Source organism: Ammospiza caudacuta, chromosome 4 (genome assembly GCF_027887145.1).
Source record: "Ammospiza caudacuta isolate bAmmCau1 chromosome 4, bAmmCau1.pri, whole genome shotgun sequence".
Taxonomy (NCBI): Eukaryota; Metazoa; Chordata; class Aves; order Passeriformes; family Passerellidae; genus Ammospiza; species Ammospiza caudacuta.
Window position 1 is genome coordinate 62,807,330 of NC_080596.1, and position 19,620 is coordinate 62,826,949.

The 19,620-nt window shown below is 34.9% G+C and overlaps 1 protein-coding gene across 3 annotated transcripts in view; it reads right to left on the reverse strand.

The window, feature by feature from the left end:
* Positions 1 to 1,490: 1,490 nt before the first annotated feature.
* The window catches only part of RAB28 (RAB28, member RAS oncogene family), a 66,552-nt gene continuing 48,422 nt past the window's right edge, over positions 1,491 to 19,620 (reverse strand). The window contains exons 5-8 of one of the 3 annotated variants that reach the window (XM_058803876.1): positions 12,078 to 12,181; positions 9,211 to 9,288; positions 3,998 to 4,095; positions 1,491 to 3,093 (exon numbers count right to left, since the gene is read on the reverse strand). In XM_058803876.1, coding sequence (XP_058659859.1) covers positions 4,003 to 4,095; positions 9,211 to 9,288; positions 12,078 to 12,181 — 275 coding nt within the window. In that variant the 3' untranslated portion in view covers positions 1,491 to 3,093; positions 3,998 to 4,002. Of the gene's footprint in view, positions 3,094 to 3,997; positions 4,096 to 6,250; positions 6,391 to 9,210; positions 9,289 to 12,077; positions 12,182 to 19,620 lie in introns of those variants that run through there. The other 2 variants (XM_058803875.1, XM_058803877.1) reach the window with 2 other exon arrangements.

A 19,620-nucleotide genomic window follows, 5' to 3' on the forward strand; every position in this document is an offset into this window, starting at 1 on the left:
AGTTACAACAGCTCTGAGCAGGCAGATCACTTCACCAGTGTGCATCTGTGTAAGATCAGGGCCTGAACATGTTTCTTCCCTTCATCTGGCCTCAGCTTCAGGAAAAAACATGTTTCACTTGTCCCAGCCCACTCCCCATGTCAGTGGACATTAAGCACGTCGCCTCACTTTTGGAGAGCGCTGCATTTTTTTACCTCGTAACTGTTTGCTGAATTGCCTTCCACCAGTTATCACCTTGAAAAAAACTTTTTAAGTGCATTAATATGGTACAATTCAACTCTACTATACATGAATCACATGAATCAGCAGTGGGACATTACTTACAGAAGGCACCTGGACCCAGAGGAGTCCTTACACAGTCCTTCTCTAAGCAGATTTCTGTCTATCCCTCCAGTCACCAGAGCCCTTGCCTTCCCTGCAGAACACTGTCTATTCCCTCTCTCCATACTGCTTAATGCTTCAGAATCATCTCTAACCTTGCTGCTCTGCCTGGAGGAACTTGTGCCATAGCACCAGCAACAGCAGTGCTGCATCTTCAACCATAGCTGCTGCAGCACTTCAAAAGCAGCTACCACAGCCCAGGATTTAGACTGCAGCTGGAAATTGAAGGCTCAAGGTGGGGTCCCCAGGGCTGAGCAAAAAGAGCAAAGCTCATTTGTAAGGATTAAAAGGTGGACAGGTAATGGATCTCTGTGGGGCAGGAAGGAGAGGGAAAAGCAGAGAGAGTGGAAGTCAGTATACAATACAAAAAGCTGAGGAGGTTAAGAGGGGCAGCAAAAGGAGGGGCTGAGGGCACAGAAGAGAGGAGATTCCTGGTTAGTGTAAATAATATACATGTATGTTAGGGAGAAAGAATGAGGGCAGTCTGGAAACATAAACAAAAATATCTTCAGAGAAGGTAGGCCTTTAACATAGCAGTTGGTGAAAAGATCAAGAGGAATAAAATACAAAAGGATGTACAAGTCAAAGACAGCTAGAAAAATAGACATTGAGAGTAAAAAACTGTGATGAGACCAAGACATAAAATCCATCTGTAAAACAGCTTGTACTGGGACACATAAAACATTTTTCGTACAGCAGAATACCCAAAATATAAAAGCAAAAATTTTTATTGTTCAAGACGATAATGGACTCTGCATATGAAGTTATAAAAAAGCATTTTCTTTTGAAAAGTAAAATTAGAGAAATTTTTTAAAGAAAAAAACTTAAACAACTAAAGAAGTTGGGTGTTTATGATCATACTACATATGACTTGGGAAGCAGGACCACGAAGATGATACACCTGGACTAGAGAAAGACCACAGCCACCTGCCTGAGCTACATTGTGCTCAGCTTCTCAGAGGGGGCAGTTCTTGTCAATATCTGAACATTCGAGCAGAGCTGAGGCCACAAACACACCAAGAAATGTAAAGATTTAAAAAACGTTCCACCTGCCTTGGAGGCCATAAACTTGTGAAGTGAGTAACTATAAAGAAAAACTCTTTGAAGATAAGTTCTCATCTGGTGGTAGTGGAAGAGAGTTCTCCTCCATAGCTGCAGTTAACTATACAGTAAAGCAATGCAGTGGGACACAAACCCTATGGGAAGGAGCAAGAATTCAGACTAGAATGAATCATTTACTGCAAATCACACCTACCTTAGTGCAGCATAATTTCTCAATATCTCAGCTTCTTAGAATTCCCCAGATCTGAATGCTAAACAATGCACACTAAGTCATATCACAGAGTTATATAATTATGTGTTAAGCTAATAAATAGGATTTTTTGCCATCTGCAATTTTTTGACATAGTTAAAACATTTTAGATATTTTGTTAAACTGCTAATAGTTTAATCGTTCCAACTAATAAGTACTTGCTTAAACAGCTTAACATTTGAAGAACCTCATAATTTTCACTTGCAATATACAAGCCTCCTTCATAGCCTCATTACTCTCTGAATCTCCAAATGTTTCCTTGTAGTTATTAGAAAGCACATTCTAGAGTTTAAACAGGAAAAGATTTCCAGTTTGGGCATTGAGATGGCTTAACTTCTCTCTCTTCTTAGCTTTCTGTTTAGATGTGCCAGCAGAGAACTGTGTGCGCTGCTAGAAAAGCAACAGGGAACAAGTGTGAAGATCACAGAGCACACAGTTTTTTCTTTGTCATTTATTCTATATTCGAAAGAAAAGAATACCAGGCCAAAAGTCATTCTGTTAGTCATTTAAAGTGACTGATGCTAATTGATCTATCAACAGTTTCTAATGCATGATGAATATACCACTCATCATTTACAGACCAAACTGTTGACTGAGATTCATCCATGTTCATAAAGACATATAAGCCTATTTATTAGTGCAAGAAGAAATGCTGATGTGGTGATAAAAATACACAAAAACACTAGCATTTTTCAGAGCATCCATGGAGACAATTTCATAGAAATAACTACTTTTATAATAACAGCTTTATTTCAAGCACTGTTTCTCACTGGATACAACTTATACATTTTGTGCTAAGTGTATATATATTAATTGAACACTTTCAAAATTATCCCTAGATAAAATATATATTATGTGTTTAAAGTTATTCCAACAACAGCTTTTCCAAGTAACATTTTGTTGAGTGTTAGTTCAAATAACTGGAGAAAAAAATTAAAAATGCTTTGGCAAAATACCATTCCACGGTGATGTCTTTAAAAGCATTTTGAGTGCAGAGCTTCCTCATCTATTTTTATTCTGGTATCAGACAAATAGAGAGGAGGAAACATAAACACAGTTATACAGTTTCATTTAAATATAATTTTAAAGAATATAGACTGAAATTTTTCAAGTGTGTTGTCTCATGTTTGAATTTGAGCCAGTCAAAAAACTGCCTGCTGCTTCCTAATGGACAATGGTGAAGATGTTTCTGAAACCTCTAATGGCATTGTTGTGCTGGTCCCTGTTAAAACAAGGTCCTGGAATCCCAGAGCCTGCATCAAGGCAGGAGCACTGCAAAGGTATCGAGCCAGAGAAGAACAGGGTGGTCACTGAACTGCACACATTGAGCTCCTGGAAGGATTGGCGGCTCTTGTCACAGGCTCCTGACTGTAGTTGACAATATCTGCCTTCACCACTCTCTGTCACAAAAGAAAACACAGTAACAATCAGAAAACAGAAACTTCATGCTGGCAAAGCATTCAACAGATTTTGATGAAATACAAAGGGGAAAATAACAAACAAATCAGTATTTTTTTTCCACTACCTTACAGGAAACCTTATCAGGTGCTAATGCTTGTTATAATTCTGGGTTTATTCATGCTAAGCAGAAGCAAGTGCCTTGGTAGGTTATCACAACACTACAAAAGGACTAGAATTTTCTTCCTAAAGCAGTGAATAAAGTTTTACTTCCATGAAAAGTTTTCTGTGTCAGAGTAATAAAACAGAATTTATTTGCAAAAGTTGTGCCATTCATTCTTTAATAATAACTGCCTAAATTGTAACTGGAAATTGTACCTAAGTCTTTTTGTCTTTACTCCAAGCATTTCATCAGAAAATATGGACAGAATTCAAAGTAAATTTTAAATACAGCAATATTTTTAAAAAGCTTTGATAGGCACACTAGCTAAAGATTATATGAACCTAAAAAGAAGCTCTGCATACTATATTTATTCTCTAGTACAATCTAACAGATATTACACATTCTATTTACAAAGCACATGATAAGACTGATGCTCTCTCCTACACGAGGAGACAGAAATATACTATTTTGCATACATTTCCATCTGAGACAGCTATGTAATATTTTGAATGTACAGCACTGAATACACTAACATGAAGCGTTTCAAAGTTTCTACAAACTGACTATTAGAAACACTACATAATTAATTGTAATTAAAAAGTTCCAAAATAATATGTTGAGTATTACAAGTACTTACACGTACAATACACAATCTTCCAAAAGAACTTACTTTAACAGTTGTTACTTCATGTAAAAGCAATGCAGCTCATAAAAAAGAAACAAACCAAGTTTTCCATCAATACCTGAACTACTGCATTGAGCAGACTTTGCTCTGGCAGTTGGAAGTGTGATGTTGGTTATCTTCTTCAGGATATTTCACTAGTTCTGCCCTGACAACATTCTGTTAACCATGTATCAACATGATGGATAGAGGGCAAGGAGAAGAATGTAAAAAGAAAAGAGAAGGAAAACAATGGAGAGATTAATCAGTAGTTGAAAAGAATGAATGGATAACATAAGATTATGCAGAAGCAAAAGGAAAGTGCATTTTCAGGCCTTAGGCAGATACAAGAGCAACAGTCTGGCTGAAAGCAGCACTCAGCACCAGGGCTGCCTGTTGAGCTTTTTCCAGAACATGCCCTCTCAAAGCACCAAAGTGAAAGGCTCATACATGCAATCAACAAAAATGTATTAAAGCTAGAGAAGGGACAGGATAAAAAGGCAGGGAATTTAGTGGAAGAAAAGATGACAGTGGCCTATTCCTACTTTAAATCAAATATACTTAAATACTACATTTTTAGCACATAACAAGTGCATTAGCTGTACACATGAATCTTTTTCATCACATAAGATGGAAATAAATATCTAATCCAAAAGCAATGACCAAATTAACAACCACATATCAAAATGCTATAAGTTTTGATTTATCTTTGCTTCATTTAAAAATAAAAGGCTCCCATTTTTCCCCTTAGAGACAAACCAAAAAAACTGTTTTCTTATTATTAATACAGGTAATAGATACAGGGTTCTCATTATTAATCCAGGGTCAATACAGGGTTCATGCAAAGGGAAGTAAAATTCATGGAACAATTTCAGCAAAGAAGCAGCAGAGGAGGTAAGTCTGCTATGAAAGATACCCTAAACCAGTTTAATACTTTTTCTTAAATACTTCAACTTTCCTACAATATATTCTCAAAGTTAAAATGAATTCATAAATAATTAAATTATATTATTTTAAGGGAAACAATATATAAACTGGATTAGGAATACATAAACAGTATACATTAAAGATTACCTCTGTAAATAAAACCTGTATGTCAAACAAGCAACAATAATTGAATAGGCTTCAAAGGACCTGGATTTATGAGCTGCTGAAGTACTCTTCTTGAGCTTAATTCATCACATTCATATTATCTTATCTAGTGGACAACACTCATGATTTACTGGACTCCTGGCCTGATGTTATCAAGAGAAAGGTTGCCAAATCCCATGTAGGGCAGTAGTAGGAGTTTTAGCATTAAACAGCATTATCTGACCTCACAGGACCTAGTTTCTTCATACCAATCATTTGACTAGAGCTGAGGGGCAAAAAAAAAACCCAAGAGAAAAAGTCCTGCAATCAGCAGGCAATTAATTGTTCCTCAAACATTGGTCTAAATCCCATCCTGTAAACACAGGCAGGTTAGTGACCTATGCTTACCTACACTGTAGCAAAAAACTGATGATCATAAATGACTTGGATTTTCTAATGGAATTTCATCCAAATAACAGTTTAAAAATATCATTCCAACATTTCTTTCATTAACTTTTTGGTAATTAAAAACTTGGGCCTCTTTGCATCAGATCCTACATCAAGTGTATCATTGCCATGGTTCAAATCACTGTCAATAATGAGAAATAACCTTTCTTGGTCCAGGTGCTCCGTATTCCAGTTCTGACTTATCTGCCAAACACTTTATTGTACAAAGCTGGCACACACACACTGGTCTGCTGAACCAGTATTTAGTTAGAGAGAAAACTACACATCACTTCCAAAAATGCTAGCTCTTGCCAATGCCAAGGAACAAAGCTGTACCCCATGCAGTTTTTACACTATGGTTGGAAGTAAAAAATACAGAAAGAAAAACATTTGATTAATAAAGGAGCTATTTCCTCACATTTCATCAGACCCTTGCAATTTAAAAGGGAGAGTATTTTGAGGACTGAAAAGTCAGACTCTGCAATTTTCTCATTTTGAAACTGTTCTATTTGAAAAAACATGCTCTACTTTCCAGTCACACATGAAAAGTAATCTAGTTCTTTGTTTCACCAGTTTTGTCCAAATAAAGGTTTGATTAACAGCCATCTCAGCACGTGAACAGACAAGGTTTAGTAGCTCTAGCTGAGATAGTTTAAAAACTTACCACCCCCAAATGTCTGTCCTACTCCTCTGCTGGAGATCATTGCTGCCAAAGGAGAGCTGCTGGAATGTAACGTGTACTTGCACCTCATCCACTTCAGCAGAGTCTGGCAGCTTCTCTTTAAAACAACTTTCAGCAGCAGTTTAAGCTAAGCTGCTCAACTTCACCCTGATGTGGCCAAAGCACATGATCACCTTCCATGTTCTGATTCTGATGTGGGAGCAATACATTCCAACAAAAGGACAGCAGCAAATAGCTTGGGCTGCATTAATATCTTAAACTGCTGCAGCTGTTTTCTGAAACAATGCAGAGTAAATATAATTCAATCTCCAAGGCTTGTTCTTGCAGTCAATTAACAGAAGTTGTGCTGCTAATCTGAAGGCAACCAAGAACCTCACATACTTTTCACAAGAGCATCTGCAGTTCTGCTACTCATCAAAGCTCAAAAGTCATGAGCCAAACCCCACAAATTCATACAAGTTAAAATAATATGTTTGGGAATTCCTATTACTTAGTTGTATCCACCTATGAGTCATATCTAAAATCTTCTAGACTATAATAATCATAACTGAACTCTAAACACAAGAAATAAGATCTTCAGGCACAAAATCAAGCACTAGAAATAACTTTAAAGCATGTTCTCAATACTAGACAATAAAAATACACATATAGCATTTGACTGTTGGCATTTTACACAAATTCAGTATTTAATGCCTAGATTGAATGAACATATCTGATGTTGTCTGACAAACAGATTCAAGCAAGAAATATCTCAGTTTTTAAAATAAGGAAATCTCACATTACACAAAATATGGAAAACACAAATATATAATCCAGTGTGTAAATAATGCACATTTGTAAAAACCAAAATCCTTATTTAAAGATTGAATCCAAGTCAACACTTGTATACTTTACAGATAAGTGACACTTACTATTGTCTTGTATTTATTAGATTCTTTATAGCATTTATCTAGCATCTGGTTATCCACTGATCTAATTTTATAGCCAGTACCTAGAGTATTCAATGCCTAAAAACTTTAAGGAACACACATCATATAATTGACCCACAAATTAAGGAACACACATGCTCATTTTAGAGATGGAAGAGGGAAAAACTCACACCACCACCACACTGAAGGGACCTGCATTTGTCATACCAGAGTCTATGGTAAAACAGAAACCTGATTATGGCATTGTCCTCTAACTCCACCTCCTTCCAGCCAAGAGAACAGCTCCATGCTGCTGGCAAACAGCATCTGCACATCACCTCAATTAGACTTTTCTACTGCAGACAAATGAATTTCTCTCAAGTGAATTTATCTTCCTGAGGATATGAAGGTTCAAGTTTTCACTCTCCAGATTATGAAGAGACTTTCACTTTTCTGTTCTTATGAAGTATTGGGGGTGTTTGGTTCCATACAACAATGAGCCTTAAGATACAGCTAACAGACTTTCCAACTTTCTCATTGGGGAAACTCTTAGAATCCCTTCAAAATAACCCTCTCAAAAGGAGCAAAGGTTTTACTGATAACAAAGAGCTATTGCTTGTTTGGAGTAGATTAAAATTATGCCCCATTAACAGAACTTTGCAAATTAAGCATCTCACACTCCTTAGCCACAAACACATGTTGCACCACATAGTGACTTCTGCTGTACCTGAAAGGCAACAGTGAAGTTCATTTTCTGTCCAAATTCATTTACTGGCTTTGTTTCTTCTTTTGTTGCTTATTTTGTCAGTGGTGGTTTTTCAGAGTTTTTTTTTTTTTTTTCTTTTTTTTTTGATAATCAGAGCCTAGATTCACATCAACAGTAATATATGCCACAACATTTAAATTATGCAAATTAACTATTTATAGGCTATTGCTAATGCAACTTGTGTAATATCAACTGACCCATATATTCCATTGATCTACTCAACAAAATTAAAAGCTAATTACAATACTAAAGTAGAAGGAAGCCTACTTAAATCTGATACCAGTTTGATATAATTATGTACTCTTGAACTGGGGCCATATGGAGTTCCTGCTTTAAAAACAATCTATAACCAGACCCTTTATTTGGAAAGATAAAGTTTTCCGTATAACCTATTATCTCCTTTAAATTTAATTACACACCTTTCTACAATCTTACACCTGAGTTACAGAACACCACTCATAGCACAGAAAGGTCTTGGACTGATAGTCCAGTGCTAGCTAAACAACCAAAGAAAAACTGAAGAACTCTATGTGCTCAATTATTTAGAGACAAATAATCACAGAGCTCAAAATAATAGATGGATAGTACCTTAGCAGTAAAAGAACATTTAAAAGACACACTTAGTATTTCTCTGCCTATAAATTACAGCTTTTTAAAACTAATTTGTTTGTTAAGTATGCCCTGTAAGTTTATTTTACAATTTTACTGTTTGCAATACAGTTTTCTAGTTAACCACTTCAACACAGATTGCAAACACTGCTGTGGCAAAGCACTTTCAGAAATTACATATTTATTGTATAGTTCAAAAAGAAGGAGACCAAGCTGTGCATAAGAAATACTTTGCCATTTATTTTAAATAAACTTATAGGCTTATTTTGTGGTACTTGTTTAACACTGGTATTGAAAAGCAGATCTAGGATATTACACCATTTTAGAATAGCAACACTTGGGTTCATTAAGTAAATTTAAATAATTGTAATCTCAAATGTCATTACACAGGGTTGCCTCAGTAGTTTAATCTTTCTTTTTGAGGTTTCTGAAACTAGGCTGTAGAAAAATTTTTCAGTTTAAACCGTATAATACCATAATATCATTAGCATATAATTTCATTAATATCTTCCATGCTACCTGTATATGCACAAATATTTAATTTCCAAACTAATCTTAAGCGCTATTTTTAAACAAATATCCTTAGAAATAAATTTTTTTCTTCATTTTTGAACATGTTCTTTCTTATTTCAGGGAGTTGATCATGATGGACAAGTAAGGAATTATCGTATTTCAAAAAAGCTGTTATGAAATCAAATATTTACCTTCAGAACAACAGATGAAGATTTATTTAAAGACTAGTTATAAATCCACAAGATCACTTTTAATACTAAATAAAATACCAAAAAATCCATGTATTTGTGGAAAATCACCTGTGATTGTTCCAATTCTGCTTTGTTTAATTTGATGCCGAGTATGTCAGCAGCAATTCTTTGAAAACACAGGAAGACCTATGGAAAGAAAATAAATTGCATTTCAATGATCAAAAACAGACATCCTTGAGGTTCTTTCAAATATATCAAACCATTCCTGAACAGTAAACAATGATATACAAAATTATGACCTGTGCAAAACAGATCTGAAAAAAACCTCATCTGGTACTTTCAATATTGTTTAAAAATTTGAGAAAATAACTCAACAATGGTACAAGGAATGAACAGTATGCTGGATTGTTAAGCAACACTTCTACTTTGCCTCCAGAGACCTAAGTTTAAACAAGCTTTTACACAACCCACCTTTCAAATCCTACTCTTGGTGCTATAAAATATGAATAAGGGTATTCACTAATGTTGAGCACAAAAATGTATTACCAGTGTATTGTGAAATAAGAGATGTAGGTTTCTGAAACTGAGAATAACAGAACTGCACATCTACATCACAAAAATCTCTACCACATATGTCCAAAAAACAGCAGTATGAGAGAGTTCTGAAGACTCCCACAAAACATTCACTGAATAGAAGTATTAGGAACAAGCAGGACGTTGTACAGCCTGCAGCAGCAGCCTGGCAGAGCTAGACTTTGGACATGGTTTAACACATAATACTGGGTGGCAATGCTGTTTTAAACAAGTGCTTTAATTCATCTCATGACAGTCTACCTATCTCACTGTTTAGGTAAAACTGCATTTTAAATGTGATGAAAGAATATGACATGTTCAAGAGGAGCAGCTTAAGTGTGCAGTCCTGCTAAACACTGTATTGCCAAGCTACAAGTTATATTTTATCTGCAGGGCTGTTAACAATGTCTGAGCTCACCATCTAAACACCTAACAAACATTGGTTTGCATCATGCAGCTGCCACCCACAAAAAAAAAAAAATCTATGTACATGCTCACCGTCATTTTCAGTGAAAATTAAGAAAAATACTATTTACACAATCTCTTCCAACACCCCAGATGGAAACCAGAAATAAATTAGTGGCACAACCAATGAAGTGTGGTCACTTCCAAAACAATTGCTCTTTCTCTCAACTCCTTGGTGTAGTACTTGTCTGTTCTACCAACATGTACACAACAAGAAAGGGCACACTGAACAGAGATTCTGAGGCTCAGAGACCTAGTTTAACCCACACCAGCTCAGGAGCTCTCAGCTACATCACCTGCCCTGAGGACACTCTGCAAAAAACATCAAGCACAAGTCCAGTGCTTCAGCTAAGTGATTTGGTGGACAGTAACACACTTAGTAATAATAAAACTGTAATAATAAAATTACATTAAATTTTTTTGCCCCTGAGATGACTTTCAGATTTTTCTATACACACAAAATCAGCTTTTGCAAATAAGTCTGTTGAAAAGATCTGACAGAAACAAAACAAATCATATAACTAAGACACCTCTAGTCTATATTCACAGTAGCAATGGATGCCTCTTCTAAAATCACTGTCTAGGATAAACACTCCATCTTCTAAATGATCAGCGTGCAGCAGCAGTGAAAGGGATAATTCAAATTTATATTGAAACTAAAAATGAACTATTGAAACTACTTCTTTTGTTAGTAGATATTTAGGCAGAGATTTCTTGTTAATGTTTTCTAGTCATGTTCAGATTTACTTTTATTTTAAACAGTAAATTATGAAAAGTAAAATCGGTATATATAGTGGAATGTTGATGTAATTAATGACTTAAAAAGCTGAAATAAAGATTCTGTCATAATTAGAAATGAAAAATGTATCAATTATAAAATTAATTGATTTTGGTGGTCTCCTTGTGAAAAGAATATATTTTATCAGACGCACATTTTACTAAATGTAGTATTACAAATTTTTTTTCTGTTTCTGGCATAAAAAGCCTGTATTTTCACACTTAAAACAAAAAAAATATGCCAAGGATTTAACACAAACTATAAAGAGAATCAGGACTCACTGCATTTATAACAGCAGCATTGTTAGGCTTTACAGAAAAACAATTATCTTACAAAATTAGGCAGTTCACTGCACAAGATTCATCAAAGAACTGAACAAGTCATTCCATTTGTGGACTATACTTCCATGTACTTGACCATGGTCTTGCTATTCAATCACATTAAAGTAAACTTTCTTGTCAACAATAATATTAAGGAGACAGATACAAGACTGTTTTATGGCAATGACAAACTCATTAGGCATGAGACAGAAATCAAGCAAAACAATACAAAATTATTTAACTTGACTGATAGTGTCAACTGAAAAAGAACCTTTTCTTTCATATGCTTCCAACTAAAACAAATAACCCAGTTAGCTCAGAGTCAAATAATTGTTCAAAAATGTACTCTGCAAAGCATCTGGTACAAATGTCAGAATGTTCACATTTCAATGGAGCTGCAAAGGGAATGTCTCTCATGGCTCAGGACTCATATTAAAATCTTTTATTGCAACAGGGTCTTGTCACATTATTTACCAATTGTTGGAAAATTCTATATTGATGGTCTATAGATGGGACTCCACCTGGAATAAAGAAATATACTTAACTACAGGCTGACAGCAAACAGAGATTTAAACTGGTCTCAGTTTTTTCACACTGATGTATAAGCCAGAACATTTCCATTAAAATCTGTACCTCAAACTGAAAATCAGATGAGAAACCACTGTAATTTAATAAGAATAGTACACATTCATACAATAATCTACTTTTCATGCAACAAAGGGAGTCAAAAAAGGGCCTGCAGCACTCTGAGTTCTCAACAGTTGTGAAGAAAAATATAACTGCTGCATCTTGAAAAAAAAACACAGACATCTACAAGTTTGGGGTTTTTCCTTACTTACAGAATCTCCTGTCTTGGCTGACACAAAATGGCTACTGAAGTTGTTTTCCTGACAGAATCGCTGGTGCTTGTCAACTTTCACTGTGCGAATATGCTCCAAGTCAACTAAAAATAAGTTGAAGAAATGAAAAATTGTTACACTGGATCCTGTTCAGTTACTGACATTAGAAATTTTTCATTGGAAACACCAGATATAATACTTTCCTTTACAGGTAGATGCAAATGCAAGTCTCTTTCTCTCTGTAATAATTTGCTAAAATAAAAGCAATTAATTCTATCAGACTAATTTTGTTTGCAAAACTGAAATAAAACCACAACTAAAATTTTATGGCCAAATGCAACAAATTCATATGTCAAAGTACAAATTTATTTCTGCATACAATCAAATACTTTGTAAAACTCTGCTGCTAGCTACATACTAAAACAAGACAGAACTAATATTCCATATTCTGTTTGAAGCAAGATGCATATTGGGGATTCCAGTGTAACTTGAAGACTTATACAAAATAAATTCACCAGGCACATCTGAATCGACATATTTTTCCAAAGTAAAAATGTAAATAAGTTATAAAGAATTTTATTGCAGAACATGGCAAAGGAAAAGCATTCACTATAATAAAAAAATTGACTGAGTAAAAGCAGTGATGCTTAGTTACTTACATATGAGACTTTCAATTCCACAAAGGTGTGGTTCAGAAAATTTTAAAGAGTAAAATGCACATTTCAAGACACATACATATTTTCATTTTTATCACTTTACAACCATTGGAAGCAGAGTAAAGCTTTCAAATGGTATTTTATGCTGAAAAGTACTGGTTCCTTCCAAAATCTCACAGAACTCAAGCCTTGTGCAGGTTTTATTGTGTACATTCCAGTTTCTCCAATCTGATCCTAAGGTAATTGGAAACTATATTGAACAGTTTCTCTTTTTTTTATTGCATTACAGTTCCTATAAGGGTGTTGACTCAATGTAGTCAAATTATAAGGCAAATATATTCAGAAGGATTTAAGGACAAGCAAGCTCTTTGAGTTAATACAGGAAAAAAAAACTTCAACTGATTTCCTGAGGAAGGGACCCAACTGACTTGTAAAAACTTGTAAATTTGCAAATCTAGTAAGCCTGTATAATAGTGTTATTTGATTATCAGCTGAAAAAATGCTCTCCTACTACATAAAAGGCTTTATTTTTAAATGATATTGGAGGTCTTTAATTTGTAGGCTCTGGAGATTTTCTCTTGGAGATTTTTAGCCTAACAGGGGATTCCTACACCCCATTTATACTGCTTACCTTGGTTAATGTGGAGTTTTTGACACGTATTACTGTTCCTTGCACATCAGTAAGGCCTTGTTTGTAAGAACAGGCCTAAAATCATCCAGTTACCACAGACATTAATTTGTGAAGGATTAAAATACTAAGCTATAAACACTAATGTTTCTAGTATGGTTTTTCTATAATACTAAATATCCACTCTATAATAAAGTTTCATTTTAAAAGAGAAGAACAAATACATTTACTAAAATAAATCCTGAAGTCAATAACAATTTTGTTAAAAACTCATGCATTTAATTTTATTCTCTGAAAAATAACTACCAAGATAAAAGATAGACTCTTTTGAAATGCCTTTAAGAACAAAATACAGCATACTGACTAAAACATTTCATTATTAGCTATTATTTTTATGCTTGATATATTACTTTTAAGTGCAGCTTAGAAAAAACAACAGTGCGATTACTCTTTTGGGAAAAATAAAAATGTATTTTCTTTATTTTCATTTCATGAACTTTTAAAGGAACTTAAACCCCACTTCCAGATTTCACTCATTATACTTCTCTGATTATACCTGAACTCCAAAAACCTACACACAATTCCAATAGAACTAACTAAATAAATAGACAGCATTTATACTATATTCCTTTACAAGACCATGACATGCTTACATAAATTCATAAAAACAAGTTCACTAGTTAGAATCTCTCTCAAACTCTCTTTCCCAGGAAGGAAAGAATAGAGAGTGTACAAAGAAAACAACAGGCTAAAAGGTTGATGGATTTCCAGGAAAAAAATGCCACAGGCATATTGGAAATCATCATCAAATGCCTCTTAGTTCCTATAAAGAAACATCAATAATAATATATGGTCAGTAGAGTATATCCTTTACTACAGAAGAGAAATTAAAGCACACGAGATCATAGAAACAAACAGACTGAAAGTGAAAAATCAAGGTGTCATTATGTTTTTGAACTTTGTGTGTTTCTCAGTCCTTCTCCCCAGTCACAAGTACTTCACTTTCTGCCTCCTGAGCTTCAGGCTGTCTGCTCTCAACTGCACAGGCACTGCCATGCCAGGGAGCTGCCAGGTGACAGTCCATGTGTGCATTCAGAGCCCACAGAAAATGCCAGGTGATTCATGTTACGTTAGCTCTTGGTGAAAAAGGGCACATTTTTAGCACAAGAAGTGTTTCAAGAGTTAATAAATATTCAACTACCCAAATCTGCAGTTTGAAGTCAATGAAGGACAATGACCATAAGTCCAATTGCTTTGCATTGCCCACGGGCCAAGGGCATAATCATAGAGTTACTGAAGATCAGCTGAAGACAGTGAGCAGTTACCCTCCAGTCTTTTTACTTTAACATCTGACATTGGTCAGCTCAACAGGCAGAATTCTTAGCACACCAGGAGATAAGTCTTGTCCAGCTTTTATTTAGATAACAGCAAAAAGACTTTAGGGAGAGATTTGGAGGAGAAAAAGGATTTTCTAAAAAAGATGTTTATAAGGAATGCAGGGACTTTACAGACAGAAAACTAACAGCTGGCCAGTGTGGGCTCATATGATGAGCCAATTAACAGCAGGAATAGGTATCTTGGGATGAAGAATGATATGAGAATGCACTTAAGCCATGAAAAGTTTAACAGCAAAGACAAATAAGTTTTGGATAGAAAGAAAGCGAATAAGATACATAAATACCGTTTGATTTTATAAACCTGGAAAATGATCTTGCAGAATATTCTAAATGACTAGATAACACAGCAATAGCCAAGAAAAAGGAATTATTGAAATTTAGATACAAAATGAGAACATTTTAACTCTGGTAATGGCTATGCTAGGCAATATCTAACAAAGGTCTCAAAGAAGGAATCTGCAAGATTTGGCCACACATCAAACACAAACATTTAGAGAAAGGCCCAAAGTGAAATTTACGTGCCAGATGGTACAGTCATCCTCTTCATCTTCAGGAATGAGAAAGAGGGTAATAGCAGGGCAAAATTAATAGCTTCATTTTCATCAAGTAGAATACAAACTGATGGCTAGAGATTCACAATGGAATGAATAAAGGAGACAAAAGGACACAAGACACAAGTTTGAAAAGTAGAAAGAGATTTAACTATTTGCAAACAGTGACACACGACAGCACACAAATGTTACAAACCAGTATTTTTGATTGAGTGCTTGAATACAAACTCTCTTATGTGCATTAAAGGATATTTTCTGATCATGAAAAGCTAAGGAACACCCAAGATGTGTAAATGTTGGAGAAGGCAGTGAGGCTATTTCTTTGATCTACGATTTCAAAAATTCTAAATGTCTTAAAAATGGGATCAACAGGCAGAAAGGGCAGTTAAAAATATACATTATGAAAGCAATAGTTAAAATATCAAAGGAGTACATTGCTAATTCCCTGGCTAGAATGGAACCACTTAATATATTTGCACTAAATGGAATGCTTACATGAAAACTTGTATCAAGAGAAGCAGAGGGACGTCATGAGCAATGGGGGAAAGAGAGTGAGATAGTATTGTTCCCCAGACTAGCCTGATGAGGACAGGAAAAGGGGGCTCATCAGCCTCAAAAGTCCCTTTCAAAGAAAAGGCATCCACAATATAGGCTGTTGCAGTTTTGCTCATTTTTATGCCTGAAATACACACTAAAAGCCTCAAGTGACAATACAAACAATACATGGTTGACAGATATTCTCCAAAATTTATTGTCATTGCCTTGCTTATCCTTTAAAGAGCCCATCTTGTTGATTCTCTAAAATAAGACTAAACACTCATCTTTAAGCTTTTTTTAGTATGAAGAGTCATTTCAATTACACTAGCAAGAAAAAGTGCTGTTCCATAACAGGTTGATGCACATCTGTATGTACATGTCTCATAAAGATACCAGAACAACAAAAACAGAATAGAAACTTTGAGAATTCAAATGCAGCTCTCAGCAAGGCAAACAGATCCAATGAAAATCTCTGAGCAAGCACAGATCAACATCTGCTGTTGCAAAAGTAAGGTAAGACTTACTAAAATGCTTACTTCTCATAAATTCCAGGGAGTCCCATTTTGATTTATAGGTGAGATTAAACAGAGATCTAGTGAGGTGAAAAGAGAAAACAGAATATAGGGGGAAAGTATTGAACTCCCACAGAAATCCCAAGGATACTCCCTCTAAGGCATTCCTGAAGACTTCTTGGAAGAAAACCAACTCTATCCCAGCCAAAACCAACAAAGAAGAAAAAAAAAAAAAGAAGAAAAAAAGAAAACACCTGTAAGAACAACACTACAAGTGACATTTCAAAGAAGGACAAAAAAGTAAGATTAAATAATAAACAGAGAGAACTTGATTAGGTTATATCTTCAGGTGATCTATAGAAGGATTTTCAATAACTACCCCTCAAATTACTATTATACATCAATTATCTGCAGTGAAAATCTCATGGACAATGCTAAATCAAAATGGAAAAGGAAACCATACTTTAAAATACTGCAAGGCAAGATACCTATCTTATGATTTAAAAATTCTGAGGAAACACTCGAGACAGCATAAATTCTTCTTCAAAGTCAAAAGTCTATATGAATTTACTTGAGAAATTAAGTCACTAAAATTTTAGCTTATTGGGCTGTGGCAAGGGAATGGAAAAACCTTTAAAAGTACTAGATAAAACACAAATGAGTGCTTTATAATCTACCCACACCCAGCCATTCAACAGCAATTCCATCTTGATTGAATAGTTCTGCTGCTTTTGGCTCTGAAACCACTAATGGTAAATAAACTAATGCCGAAGTTGTTTCTCTTCCACTATTTAGATGCTTGTGTCATTCCAAAAGCTAAAAAATGTCCTGCAATGAACCACACAGCACCACCATGCACAGACTATCATTTCCATTCCACTACACCATATCTGATGTAGCAGCTTAAAAACTACTTGAACTCAGCTGGTTCTCTAAAATCCAGGAGATAGGACCAATATAATTATCTCAGCAGTTTGCTGTGAGGACTAGAGTGTGATATCTAATCCCAGAACTGTATTGTCTTAAAATCAAGGTAATAATAAAATACATGTAACTATTTACCTAAAACAACTGGTGCAATGACAAAGCCAGGAAGTACTTTAAAATATGTATCATCAGTCAGAAGAATGATGAATGTTCTTGTTTAAAATCTTTCAAAACTATGTAAGTAAATAACTGCACATGCTGTAAAAAAGACAACAGAGCATCATTTGTGCAGAATGTAAAGGCTGCTACTCATTTTATTTCTCTCTCTTTCCCCCAGGACTGCAAGTCTCTTCTTTCATAACATCATGGGAGAAGAGCTTCACGTAAAATTATAGGAGTTTTTTTAGTAGGAAAACATCCATTTTGCATGAATGTTCCTTTTAATTTTGGAAGAAACACAAAAACTGTCTGTAACTTGTACAGGTACTTCCAAGCAGCTGAGAAACTAGTGACAGTACTTGCTGATGACAGCATGGACAACTGAGTATAATGCAAGTGAAGCAAGTCTGAGTGTTTAATATTTTGTTGGGACTTCCCCTGGATTGTGAGATTATACTTGCAAACCATAAGCTGTTCTCAATGATTGTACCAGTGATAATTAACCCATCCACTTTCTAAACCATATGTATTGGAAAGAAACAAGAAACAGTTTAGAGGGATGCCTCTCCACCCAAATCTGACAACCTCCTGCTTTCAGACCTTGAATTGTAAAAACTGCAAAGGATTCAGTTGCAAAGGGGCAGTCCTCTTTAAGATGAACTTTTTTTTAATTGATAACAGTATTTTCCATTAAAACTGGTAGTAAGACATAAATGAAGTTACAACTCTCTGGTTTTTACTTATTTTACATATTATAGCTATTTCATATTTCAATATAACTAAGAGTAGTTTTAAAGTTATGAGTAAACATCTTTATTAATCTACAGTACCACACAAAAATATGTTCTTTTATAGTATGCTGTGAAAAATGAAATATAAATCTTTCTGCAAAGTATTTGCAGCTGTGCACACAAGGTATACAATTACATAATGTTTAAATAATGAGCTATCACGATTAGCCCACACAGACATGACAAGTAAAATGCTTTAATAATTTATTAATTTGATTTACATGTGCTTAAAATTATGTACACATTTTCTCTTCTGAAAATACTCCAGGGTCATTAAAAAAGGGGTCTGTATATGACAATGTCTTTTTCAACCTACTTTTTGCTATAATTTCTGACTGATTTCTTAAGAACAAAGCTGGCTTGGGCACCTGAAAACCTAGCAGACTGAGGACAACACCGCTGTTATGCAGCGCTGTCCTCATGCAGCGCACGCTGCTCAACAAGCACAGTCAGTTCAATTCCAGAACGTGACGGTTCCGCTTCCTCCGTGCGTAAGCAAACGTGTATGAAAAAGGGAATTCAAAGAGGGATTTCTCCAGGAAGTGCCAAATATCCACTATTGTTAAAAATAAACCAGAAATCAAGCTGAACTCTGACAACAACATTCTAGGTAGAAGGATTTACTTTCCAGTTCATCACAGCATGTCAACAGAGAATAGCTTAGCATGGCCCACTGCTCTGGCCAGAAGGAACCCCCTTTCAAGCCTCTTTTGCCATAAGCAATATTATCTGGTTTTAATCCTAATTCTACCACCAAGCCAAAGAAAAAAGTAAAATAAAAAAAGGGCAACCAAAAAAAAAAGCCCACCCTCCCTAGTTTTTTATGGTACAGTTTTACCAGCAACCTACTTATATTTTTCTCATTAAAAGATAGAGCTATTTCATTATATCTTAGAATTTTAAAGAGTATTTCAATAGGTTACCTAGAATTTCAAGCAACTGCACTTTCATTTTCTATTTAGACACAAAGGTTCTTTCTGTGTAAATAGAAAGAATCTAATATCTAATTATTATTATCCAATATAATCAGATTTATACAGAAATAACAATAACTTAACTTGCCCACGAACTGGTCTGAAGCACTAGCAGACTTTGTGTATCAACTAGCTTTTTGAAAATCTGTTTTGATTTGGTACTTCTAAATAACTACAGCACACATTCTCAAATATTTAGTCCCAAATGTTAGAGTGAAAACTGCTGCTTTTCATAGTTAATTTTATGTTAATACTTTCAATCTTTTTCTCACACTAAAATTGTGTAACTGCCAAGAAAAGAAAACTCTTTCATGGAAGTCCTGAAAACTATGCCCCTACTCTGATTTAAGGAAGCTCAAAAGGAAATATAAATATAGTTCCAGTACAGATTTTCTCAGTAATTTTTTTAGG